The sequence below is a fragment of the Budorcas taxicolor genome, chromosome 2 (assembly GCF_023091745.1).
Source record: "Budorcas taxicolor isolate Tak-1 chromosome 2, Takin1.1, whole genome shotgun sequence".
Taxonomy (NCBI): Eukaryota; Metazoa; Chordata; class Mammalia; order Artiodactyla; family Bovidae; genus Budorcas; species Budorcas taxicolor.
In genome coordinates this window covers 65,194,930-65,207,886 of record NC_068911.1, presented here as the reverse complement: position 1 = coordinate 65,207,886, position 12,957 = coordinate 65,194,930, and the positions used below count along the sequence as shown (strand labels likewise).

The 12,957-nt window shown below is 33.4% G+C and overlaps 1 protein-coding gene across 1 annotated transcript; it reads left to right on the top strand.

The window, feature by feature from the left end:
* The first annotated feature begins 1,013 nt into the window (after positions 1 to 1,013).
* LOC128043652 (40S ribosomal protein S23-like) lies at positions 1,014 to 1,448 on the top strand. The gene has a single exon (XM_052636026.1). The coding sequence runs from the start codon at positions 1,017 to 1,019 to the stop codon at positions 1,446 to 1,448; it is 432 nt and encodes a 143-aa protein (XP_052491986.1). The 5' UTR covers positions 1,014 to 1,016.
* Positions 1,449 to 12,957: the final 11,509 nt, after the last annotated feature.

Genomic DNA, 12,957 nt, shown 5'->3' with positions numbered 1-12,957 from the left:
TTGGCCTGAGATTCATCCTTGCTTGTATGTCTTCTCTTTCCTGTCCTGCTTTCCACATCCCCTTCTTGGTTTCCCCCAGGAGTACTTTCTTAATGAATCACTTGCACATGAATCCTCATCTGATGATCTGCTTCTAGGAAGCCTGATCTAAGACACTAGGTAAAGGGCTAAAAGTGCTGGGTCATTTTCAGTGGCTTCCCATATAAGATCAAAAGGAGTATCTGGAAAAGAAGGAAAAACTTAGCTCGCAGCTATCACTATTACTATGGGAAAAAAGAAAAACTAAAATGTGTATTTCTGCTGCTAGGTGCACATTCATATTGATAAATTTAGCTTTTGTGATGTGGATATCTACAATCTGTTCAAAAAGTGAATGAATCTGTATCTTGTGTATTATCAAATTGATCTTCATAAAAGCAATCTTCTAATTGGATCTTTGAAGATAAAGGGAATAAAATTACTAGAATGGACAACAGAAGTGCCCAGTGACACTTCAGCACTGGGTAACACTCAGGTACTTAGAGTCTTTCCAAATATAGAATGTCATGGATTCTAAAGCACTGAAGAGTGACTTCTTTTGGGGGGCCAAATATATTGCCTGTCATGTTTCGAATAAGGGGAATGATTGCTGAACTATATGGAAAATAGTGTGGGGGTGTTGGGTGTGAAGAGGAAGAAGGACTGCAGAAGAAGCAACTGGCAAAAGATTAGCTGATTTAGTTTTGACTTTACTAATTGTTACCATCTATGATTCTCTTCTATGATCCTAATTGATAAATTAACACAGAAGTTTATGTTACACAGTAGTTTTATAATAATACTAAAATATGTAAATATTAGACATTTGTTTATTGCAGAATTACTAGGTTTTGTATGAATAATTAACCCAGCAAGATAAAATTTTTAAAAATAGATTTCTAAGTTAAAGCATCACCTTTGATAAATACAAAAATCAGGAAATATAGATGTTACTTAGAGTAAAATTCTCTTTCGCTCAGGCCCACAGCGCCAGCAGGATGGGCAAGTGTCACGGTCTTCCTACTGCCAGGAAGCTCCATAGCCACCGACAAGACCAGAAGCGGCATGATACACAGTACAAGAAAGCTCATTTGGGCATTGCCCTGAAGGCCAACCCTTTTGGTGGCATTTCTCATGCCAAGGAAATGGTGCTGGAAAAAGTAGGAGTTGAAGTCAAACAGCCAAATTCTGCCATCAGGAAGTGTGTCAGGGTTCAGCTAATCAAGAATGGCAAAAAAATCACTGCTTTTGTACCCAATGGTGGTTGCCTGAATTTTATTGAGGAAAATGATGAAGCTCTGGTTGCTGGATTTGGTTGCAAAGGTCATGCTGTTGGTGCCGTTCTTGGAGTCCGCTTTAAGGCTGTTAAAGTAGCCAATGTCTCTCTTTTGGCTTTATACAAAGGCAAGAAGGAAAGACCAAGATCATAAATTTTGATGATGAAAGCACGATAGTAATAAATTTTCATATACCAAAAAAAAAGTAAACTTCTACAAGTTCTACCCTGTCAGAGCCCTGCGGACTCTTCTAAGACTCCATGTTTTACTCATATTTAAAATTGTTTATCTATTTTTGTGCTTATTTGATTAATATCTATCTCCACATTAAACTATAGATCTGCAAGGGCTACTTTTGATCATTGTTGTATCTCCAGCATCAAATGCAATGCCTAACACATAATAGGTACTCAAAACAATTTTTTGTTGATCCAAAGGAATTAATAAATATATAAATAAAAATAATTTATATTAAATTTGAAATAATAGAGTCTTTACCATCTAAAGTACCTGGTGTAAGAATTCTCATACATTACTCTGTAAATTATAGAAAATGGATAATGCAAATGATTCTTGTCCTTAGAAATGTAAATAAGTTATATACAACAGAATGCCATTGATTATTGCTTATATACAACAGAATGCCATTGATTATTGCCCTATGCATAGATCAGGTTTGCATCATTTGCGAATATATTTTAGCTTTCCATATTGCCCACATGTATGTGGTTCTTTGAATTCTTCTCTGAATTGCATGTAACATTATACAGTTTCCTTCATTAATCAATGCATTAAATTAAATATTTGATAGGTATTTGTATTTGTATGAGTCATGACTACTTTCTTCTAGAAAGTATGCTTTAACACCTTAAAAACATCTTAAATAAAGCAAATAGTCTATTTATGTATATGAAGGTATATGAGAATAAACTACATGAGCAGTATGCTATGCCTAAGCAGGAACTGACTATACTTCTTTAAAGAATTTTATTAGTCAAGCTACAAAGAGAGTACTGAAGGAACTTTTTTATCACTATTTTGCTTTTTATCACTATTGTTAGTTCATGTAACAAAGTACCAGCACTGCACTGTATCATTCAGACTCTTCCCTAGCTTCCTAGGATTTGCATACTTGGAAAATATTTTACAGAGATCATCCATACAAGTATTTCAAAATACTTGTCCTGGTTTGCAGTTAAATTTGTCCTTTTATTTTCTGTTTTCTTTTGTTGTCATTATTTTGCTCCATGTTATATACTTAAAAACTGAAGAATTTTCAAAATTGGAAAAAGAGACAGCTCAAACTTTGGAATTTCAACTCCATACATGTTTGAAGAGTGCAAAGGTTGTATTGGGGGCGGGGAGCAGGACTAAATTACATATGATTTTTTTCAAACAAATGCCAAACTGTATCTGCTAGTAAGTTTTACCTAGCTTGGAAACCAAACTCAGCCACATAGTATGAGAATGCCAGATATACGACAATAAATATTTTTGGCATAGTTTCAAAGCTACATAATGCCAGACATAGACATGTAAAAGTAATGGCAAAAACTACAAAGATTATAAAAGGAATAAAGTCACAGTTCGTAATTCATATGATTATGTTCAATAGCAGACTTAGACAGCTTTTCACGTAATAAGATCCACATGTAAAAGCATCAGCTTATTTTACTCAGAAAAAGATAACAAATATTAAAATGGCTTTTAAAAGTAAAATTTTGTTGAGAGCTTGTAAATGTATGTTTGCAAGCTGAAGGAGAAAAACTTAAATTGTCTTTTTGTTTCTATTTAGATACCCAACTTCTGCTTCCCTGTTTGTAACACAGAACAATTGAATAAGAAAACAAAATGGAGTTTTAAAGATTGGACTGTCTCTGAAATATTGTCACTGTAATCTGAATACTAAAACTGGAAAATACTATTCTTCTAAAATTAAATAAACTGTCTTACATTGAGAGAAAGGATGAAGGAAATATAGCTGTCAGATGTTCAAACCTTGATTTGACTACTGGGTACAGATTGTGGGGCTCAAAGCCAAAGTTAATAAAGCAGTCCAAAGCAATTTCATTATATCCTCCATTGCAAGGTTAGTATCTCAGGTTGGTTTTTAAGTGCAGGCTTTCCAGCAACATTTTGTGCTACTTGTAATATCTGTTTTGGACCTAAAGAACTCCAACTAAATTGCGTTTGTGATGGGTTTGATTTCCAGAGATAAAAGAAGCACACTTTTGTGTTTTCGTTTTGTTTAATTTATAGATTAGAAGTGGCTGGCCATCAGGGTGGGGTAATGAAAAGCAAGACTAAGGGGAAATGCTAGTGAAAGAAGGATGGAAGAAACCACAGAATCTGAGATAAACTGTCATTCCCTTAGGCAAGATAAGCCAGAACACCACAGTGCCAAGAACAACTAGCTTGGGTTTCAGTTCTCAGTCACAAGCAACACTGCGAACTGAAGTTCAATTTTAAAAAAAAGAATTTTACCAGGATGGGAAATAATAATTTAGTAGGTGAACTGAAAATAGTCACATTTTGAGATTTCATAGTAAGGGCAATAAAATATTTCTTAGTACTATAGGTATATATGATATTGATTTTTTATTTTGTTGAATAAAATGTAAAAATTATTTTTGCTTCTTTTCAACCCAGTGAAAACTTATAATGTAGAATAAGTTATATGGCATCTCTTATCTATCAACCGTTATAAAAGGGAAAAATGTTTTCCAGACATATTTTCCTTAGTTCCAAACTTTGCAGGAAACTTTTAAATACCCCTCTAGTGATGTACTATTTGTATTGAATACATGTGCAACACACTGGTGGTGATAGGCACTCTTACTTAGATGTGGGTGAAAACATTTGTTACCAAAAGACACTTTCAAACTGAGTTCTATCCCCATTTACACATGGATCCCTTTAATGGTTGTTGAGAGTCTTGATTTAGAACTTTTAATAGGCTCGTTTACATTTTGCAAATCTCTACCTTTGAAATAAAAATGCAGTGATCCACCCATCTGCAGACAATTAAGACCAGCAGCCAAGTATAAAAGGGTGGAGAACTTTTAATAGGTGTTTATAGATTGGAAGCATCGACCCCCTTTTAAATGAAAGAAGCCTAAGAAGAAATAGTAAGTGTTAAGGATAACCATGAAATTCATTTAACCCCCCAAGCAGAAGATCTGTTATCAAAGAATTGGCAGGATTCTACACCTTCCAACTTAAGGTTCTTAGCTTAAGTACTCAGCAAAAGTACTTAGAAAAGAAATATCTTATTTAGAAGTGTTTTGATTATAAATTCTTAACTGCTTTAAGGTCAAAAACACAAGCCCACAGGAAGACCGACAGTAAGGTATGTGATATAAAAACAAATATTTCCATAAAATCTTTGCCCTAGCAAAAAGGGAAATTCTTAGTAGGTTCAAGGTGGGAATTTAGGGAATAGTATTTTTTTACAGGAAATACTGGTTAGGCGTTTTATATAGGGGGTTCTGCATTTGTGAAAGGATAATTTGCTCTAAAATATGTGGGCAACCAGCCTAAATTCTCTAATTGAGTAGTTTGCTCATAACCCCAGGCCATTAGGTGAATGTAAACTGTTACAGGCTTAGTAAGAAAATAGTCCCATTAGGATTTTTGTATTTGTATGTGGTTGTGGGTTAGAGTAACTGTTTCCAAAATCATGGATTAATGAAAAGCTCTTTTTTCTAAGTTTGCAAATACCAGCTTTGAAATGCTCAAACTCAAATTAAGCCAAGGATTCTTTTTTTGCTGTTTTTTATTTTGTTTTTTACAGTTAAAAATTCTTTTTACAAGATCAACACTGAGCTCTAAGTTCCACTGTAAGTTATCTAAGGAAAATCAGAGATACTTAATTGACTGGTTGTTAATAAAGGAAAACACTCAAGCTTTCTTTGATACTGTCATTCAAAAACTTTGCTCATATCCTAAAATTCCCCTCATTGGCCACTGCCAAGGAACTTGACAGAAAATGGGTATGACTTTTAGAAACTAAAGACTAGTACAGAAAGTCACGAAATGTTGTGTGCGCGTGTTGCATTTAGTACACGTGGGGTGGGTAAGCTCGTATTTCTGTGAAGGAGAAGACAACTTTACGTGCTGCTTCTTGCGTCCAGTCTAGGGCTCCTCTCTTATAATGGATCCCTTCAGCTAAACAGTCTACTTCTTTTCCTGTTCCAGGATTCTTGTCAACTCATCACGTTGTTTCTTCCTAAGCATAGTATACTTGCATAGCAGAGCAAGGAAGGAACCCAAAATAGACTATGTAATGCTCCTTTCAATCAATAACTATAACACGCAGAAGAAATTCAGTCAAAGGAGGAAAATACCTGACCAAATATATTAAATTGACATATTCAAATTGAGATAATCTGTGTCTTGTTCGTGTCTCCATTTTCCCACTGAAACTGGCTCTAGTACTAATAAGCTTGTGGATGCTAGTTTTATATCAAACCTTCTTTTAAAAACTGAATTACACAAGACCTTTTCTTCACAATTAAATAAATAACAAAATCACAGAGCCCAATATCAATCTCTTAGGCCACCTGGGGCAGGGCTAGGTGTTTTCATAGGCTGGTTAACTTTTTACTGTCTAGTTTCCTTTTCTCCACTTAAAATGTTCCTATTTCAAAACGTTATAACAGTACAGCCGTATCACAAATATATGTTTGCCTAAATCCTTTAGTTGGAAAAATCAGAATGATATGATATGGGAGGAAATACAAAAATAAAAAGAAATCCTAAAAAGAAGATACCAAAGCAGAATTGTCCTGAGATAATATTGTAAGAAGTGAAAAATTAAGCTCATATACAGGAGGATGTGAAGAAGGAATTTTAAGAGGGCTGTGCTCTACTGCGAAAGTACATGTAAACGCCATCCCTTGAAAGAATTCCAGAATAGTTGGATAGTTTTGAATAGCTTTCTTAAAAATTTTCTAAGAGTTATAACAAAGAGATTGTATTTATTATCTTCTTTGGATTGAGATTGAGGCTAGAATACTTGAATAATAAATTTTGGACAAGTTGAGAGATGAGATTTGCTGAAAGAAATAAAGATAAAGGAAATATAAATTGACTCTAGTAACAACCAAATGGAGAGTAAGGATTTATCTTCAAAATTCTTCCCTTAATTTATCATTTTCAAAAGTAATAAAATAATACTATAGAGAGGAAAGGCAGTGATTCATCAGATTCTTTCACATACCAGTTTACCAATATTTTTAATACCAGTATAACTATGAATTGTGTTAAGAGCAAAATGAAAATACGTATGTAGATATTTTCATGGACAACAATCCCACTTGGAGTGCCCGAAAGATGATAAAATGTTAATGAGAATCAGACCTAACAGAGAAAAAAAATCCATAAATATAAGATTAGAAACTATTTGCATGTAAAGATGCTTCAAGAGGATCCTAGATAATTTTTTAGAAGAGATATGGGTGGAATTTCTAAAGAATAACTGTCCAATCTTTCTTAGTTTCATCCTGTACATAATTAATGAATATTTGTTAGATGAATGAGAAAGAAAGAAGAAAAGCAAGCCTACTACAACACAATATCTATTTTGTGAGAAAGAAACTACTATAAATCTAAATATTTGCTCTTTCAAGTTTACTAAAATATATTTTTAAATGGATACATGGTAGATAACTATTAGAGTCCGATGAAGTGTTTTCATTTTTCTCTCTTCTATAGGTTTGAAATCTTCCATAATAAACATTTCAAAAATGAAAAAGTGTATTCCTCAGGATTTGCAGAGTAAAGTGGCATATACAAAATTCATATTTAGTAACCAAAATTTGGAGATTATTATGGAATTTCATCTCAAGGAAAGACTTGTTGGGGGAAGGGATAACAACATGGGGTCTGCTCTGTCCAGTGACAATGAAACAAGAAGGTGGAATGAAGCATGAAGGGAAGTCAGAGGGAGGGGCATGGCAGTCGTTTCAAGCCTGGTGGCTATTTTAATATTACAAGACTTTGTTCTTCCGATGCTTCACCACCTCATTAACCTATATGTCATTCTGAAGTATTTTGCCATGCTCTGATGATTAGAGACTTGCTCGCTAACAACACAACATTTTAAATGCAAGCTCTTCCCTGGAGTTGTGGTGAATTAATTTTCAATTAGTTTTCATTAATGAACTTCATTTTATGGGTCCAATTGCTGTCCCAGCTTCAGGAAATCCAGCAAGTACTTTGGTGGGGTGAGAGGGGGCAGCTGGAGGAGTCAGGACTATCCTGGGCCCTTTGCATGAGTCCTTACTTCACTTATCAACCAAAACAAAAAATTATAAATCAAACACTACCCATGGAATCCAGGCATCTTTTCTGGGATCTTTAGAGGTTAAATTTTATTGCTAGTTTCACCTGGGTTTTTATCTCGTACCCCAAAACCAGGCTCCAAGAAGGGGAAAAAATCGAATCTGAATAGAAAAATGCTCTGGGCAAGTCACTCATTCTTTCTATACCTTCACTTCCTCTCATGGAAAAAGGTTTAGTCCAGATTGACCAGATTCAAGTAATACGTGCCTATAATAGTTGGCAGATGATCACAAACACATTTAACACAGAAAGACAAACTGCGTAGTAAAACCAAAGTTCTTGGGTTGCTAGTGAAGGACTAGTAGCCTGGGTAACACTCCCACAAGCCAAAACTCTAGCTGTTCCTCAGGGAGAGTGTGATGCTGCTATGCCCAAACACTATAAGGTATCTATGGTCATACCATTTCCATCCTAAGAACCTGTAAGAGAGAGTTGTGATATATTCACACCTTGTAGCCTAAGACTTCGCCTTAATAAAATGTAATACACATTTTTTTCTTCATGATTTTTCTATAAAAAATGCTAAGTTGGTTGATAAATTAATCCTTTGATGTTTGCTCTTAAGAAGGCACATGTTCTTTTTAAAGTACACTGGGATTTTAGAATTATAAAAAGATATTTTATTCCATCTTCTTTCTTTGACTCAGAAGTAAAGCTTATTTCTGAGTTAATGGAGTTAATTCTTCCCTTCACACATAAATGATTAATTATTCTTTTAGTAGGCATTTATTGAGTGCTAATTTATTCATAATACCAGGATCTTCAGGATCATAATCTAAAAAACAGAAACGAAACTAGAAGATGGGGTTCTGTTCCAGTGAAAATATAAAGTAGTTGAAATGACAAAAGAGGAATGTATGAAACTGTAGAAAAGTGACGAAGCAGCAGATGAATAAGTGAAAAATCGTGGAGTAGAAATTAAAGGGAAAGTACCCAGGAATGATGACATAAACCTTAGTCGATGTTTAATTATCTTTATTTACTTTCTTCATCACAGTTTATCTGTGTTACTGGTTATTTTCTTGTGAAAACAAACTCAGATTTTCGTTCTTTTTAAATGAGTAGTATCTTATAGATAGAACCATTTCTTAACATTTGGTTCCTTGCCATGTAAGAGTATAAGGATGAAATTGGGGATCTTGTATAATGATGTAAAGAAAATGACTCCCCCCATAGTCAGCAAGAAACTAAAAATGTAAAATACCTTCTTATATAAGTCGCTTTTAAAGATCTGGAACATCACAGTACAGATTAGAATCTAACCTGGAAAAACCAGAAAAATATAAAAGAAACAATAGATCGTAAAACTCAGTAATGATGTACAGGAACAAAACTAACCCTCAAAAGAAATAAGTGACCCACCTGATAGTGCTATGAATAAAAGAGAATTTGTCAAAGCACTTAGAGGTGTTTAATCTTTCATAAATTTATGTGTTTTCACAAAATATGATGTATATAATTGGTTATAAACTTAAGGTCTGGAGTCTGATGACAGCATAGTAGGAAGAGCTCAGATTTTAGACTCAGATCTGAATTAATACCACTTCTGACATTTATGAACAGGTTCTTGGACAAATATTTTAGCTTCTCTGAGTCTCAGTTTCATTATTGGTAAAGTATAAATAAAAATAATGCCATCATTATAAGGATTTTGTGAGGATTAAATGGGGAAATTCATGTAAAATGTTTTGCACATGGTATGCACTCAATAAAAATGAACTATTGCTGCGATACATACTCAGCTAAACATTTGGAAGCAAGCAAAAGTCTCTAGGTGGATAGGAAGTTATCTTACAAAGTCATCTCATTAGCGGAGTCCATAAAATAATTTTATTAAAACCACTAATAAATTTGGAGACATAACCAAATGAGAATTATGTGACTGCCATTACTTAGGTTGCCTGGTGATCCAATTTTTAAAATTGATGAGATGTCACTAGTTTCCAAATCTTAACTTCTGGCACAAAACTCAACTATTTAATATTATTTTGCCTTAATAATTCCATAAAAACACCAGATTATTAGGTTCTGCCTTTTGTCCTAAACTCCCCTAAGTTATATCAACAATAATGTACATGTCCTATGTCTTCCTTTAAATAAAACATAAGTGGATAAATGTGGTTTTATTTAGTCAGCTGGGAAAATAAACTCCCTTGCAGCCATCCACCTGTTTTCTACATATTCCAAAATGGGAAACGTTAACTCTCTTTGAGAGAACTGCTGTGAAACTGATCTCTAAGTACATTTTTCTAAACTTGACATAATCATGCTTTTTAAAAACATGATACAAGTTTTTTTAAGTATTAAAGGACTTTTCCAGGATTCTCTAATCTTTGTCACAATGTTCTCATAAAATGAATGATTTTTGCTACTTTTTCAAGAAATAACCATACTTAGTAACTTAGTGTCAAGCAGTAATACCAGAAAAAAGCAATGAGATAGAACTGAGTGAAATTATAATTCTAACTCTGAAAGCTACTTCTAAAATAAAGAGGGTATGTGTGAGTGTGTGTGTGTGTGTGTGTGTATAAATATATATACATAGCTGATTAACTTTGCTATATAACAGAAAATAACATAACATTGTAAAGCAACTATACTCCAATAAAAATTTTTAAAACTAAGCCATTTTAGGTACAAATAAACTTTTTTATGAAACAGAAATAGAGTCACAGATGGTAGAAAACAAACCTATGTTTACCAAAGGGAAAAAGTAGTGAGGAATAAACTGGGAGATTGGGATTGACATATACACACTACTATTTGTAAAATAGACAATAAGGACCTCCTGTATAGCACAGGAAACTCTGCTCAGTACTCTGTAATGATCTATATGGGAGAAGAATCTTAGAAAGAGAGTATATATGTATCTGTATAACTGATTCACTTTGCTGTACTCCTGAACACAACATTGTAAACAACTATACTCCAAAAAAAATAAATAAAAAAGGTTTTTAAAGGCAAAAAATCCACTTTACCTATATTAAATAATAGAATATTATTGTCCCCATTCTGGCCTAAAAATATTATTTTGTTTTCTTTTTTGTGAAACAGTAATATATGTACATAATTTCAAAAATTGAAAAGTTTGAAATGATATACTACCTCACTTTTCTCCCAGTTAAACTTACTTCTTAAATTGGAGGCACTATGTTGTCATGCATATTATAAACATAATTTTACATTGATTTTCCTGATAGAAACTTTTACTTCTGGCTTAATATATGTAACATATATTATATTTTGTATTATAATATTAGTTAATAATATTAAATCAGAAGTAAATTAATAAATAGGTCATAAATTACTGCAAGTCTTTTGTGACTTGTAGTCTTGAAGAAAACATCTAACATAAATACTCTATTGTACTATAAAAAGACCATTAAGAGAAGTTCTAAAAACCATTTTGCTTAAGGTTCTATTTATATGAAGTCGAAAAGAGAACTGAAACAAATACCATAAGCTCCCATTTAGCCAGACCCAAATAACCAGAATTCTTTGTAGTCATAGGCAATAATTCATGTTCCTATAGACGGTCCTATGACTCTGCAAGATGAAAGTGCCTTCTGAAGCACAAAGCAGTACAATTATGCTTGACTTAGTCTCACTATTAAAGTCATCATATTATTTCCTTGAAATGTATGATCCAGAATTAAAAATTTCATATATGTGGCAATGTCTTTGTTATTCAAAATATTAAATTAATCATAATATTTCATTATCCTCAATTTCTTTTAAAAAGGAATTTCCTTTTAGTTTAATATGGAAATAAGAGGACGTGTGGAGAAAAGGGAAGAAATCTTCACCTACATCACGTTATGAGTAAGACCTCTGTTTGTCCTCATTCTTGAGTTCATTGGTGTTAATATTGCCTTAAAGTATGCTAAGCAACTTCATCTTATTTTTAGTTTTTCCTAATAAATTATATATCATCAAACATTCAGATATTTTCTTAATAGATTTTGATTCCATAAACACAAAATTTTAAATGCATATGCAATTATTTTAAATGATTAAAGTGCAACTCTTCAGATATTTTCTACAAGGAAAAGTACTTTCCATAAATATAAGTTATTGTGCTAAGATATCATAAATGTACACTGAACATTTATGGTACTTAATTTTATAAGTTAACAATTTAATGCCATTTACCAGGGCTTTTTTTTTCCTTACATAATTTAACTCATTTCTTCAGAGCTAGTTACATCTATTTTTTACATCATTTTAATAATTATGTGTTGTGCATGGTATGAATAACCACCTTAAAACCTCACTCCCTGAATCCAATTTAGAAGATAAGTTGTTAACACAGAAAACTGTTTTTAGAGATTCCTATGGAAAAAATTTTAAATATTTTATGTATACTTTGCTTTGAGTTTTTAAAATATTTGGAGCAGGCTAAATTGTTCCATTATTAACTATTAAATTTTTTGTATTTATATGCATAATATTAGAATAGTTCTATTTTGACAGACAGAAAGGAAAGGAAGCAAGGAAATGTACAGTTACACCAGAAAGATTCTGTGTCATCCAATACTCAAACACCGCAGGGTATGCTAAGAGAGTCATTAAAACAGCATTCGGCTGTGTTCCGTTGACATATGGTAGGCTTCCAAAATTAACAGATATTTTGCTGCCTACTGGCTTGTATCACAGTCTTGATAGTTTTGGGGGTTTTGTTTTTGGTTTTGGTTTTTTAGAGGGGGTGCATTTTAAATGTCTTTGTTTTGATAGGTACTTTTGAGAGCTTATGAATCATTAATCTCTTTAGATGTGTGATTCTGGTTAAGAAAACAAAGATCATATTTCTTCCATTTTCTTTGCAATTCTCTCCTCTACTATGTGCCTCTCTCTCTTCCTTGTGCATTGGGGTAGCCTCTCTGTTCTCTTCCTCTGAGCCAGACTGCCATTTTTTAAATATATTTTAAAAACATACTCAGGAAGGTATAAATTTGTGTGGCTGTGGACTTCCCTGGAGGTCCAGTGGTTAGGGCTCTATGCTTCCCCTGCAAGGGGGCAGGGGTTTGATCCCTGGTGGGGGAGCTAAGATCCTGAATGCCTTGCAATGCAGCCAAAACAAAAAGAAAATTTTTTAATTTATTTGGTTGTGATATCTGTTTCTCATGCCTGACTGAATAGGTTGTAAGTTCCCCTTGACCTTTCACATGCGCAGCAGCGTCTCCAATTTTGTTCAAGACATACGGGGTTAGCTCTGCCTCCACACACCCTTGACACCCACAGTGTAACTGGAGTCACTCTTACTTAACTTTAGCTTGGTAAAATATTCAGTTTATAGCCCAGAATGTGTTCACTTTAT

Bases quoted from the DNA above. Each gene is read 5' to 3' on its own strand.
- LOC128043652 (XM_052636026.1), top strand. From the start codon at position 1,017: ATGGGCAAGTGTCACGGTCTTCCTACTGCCAGGAAGCTCCATAGCCAC.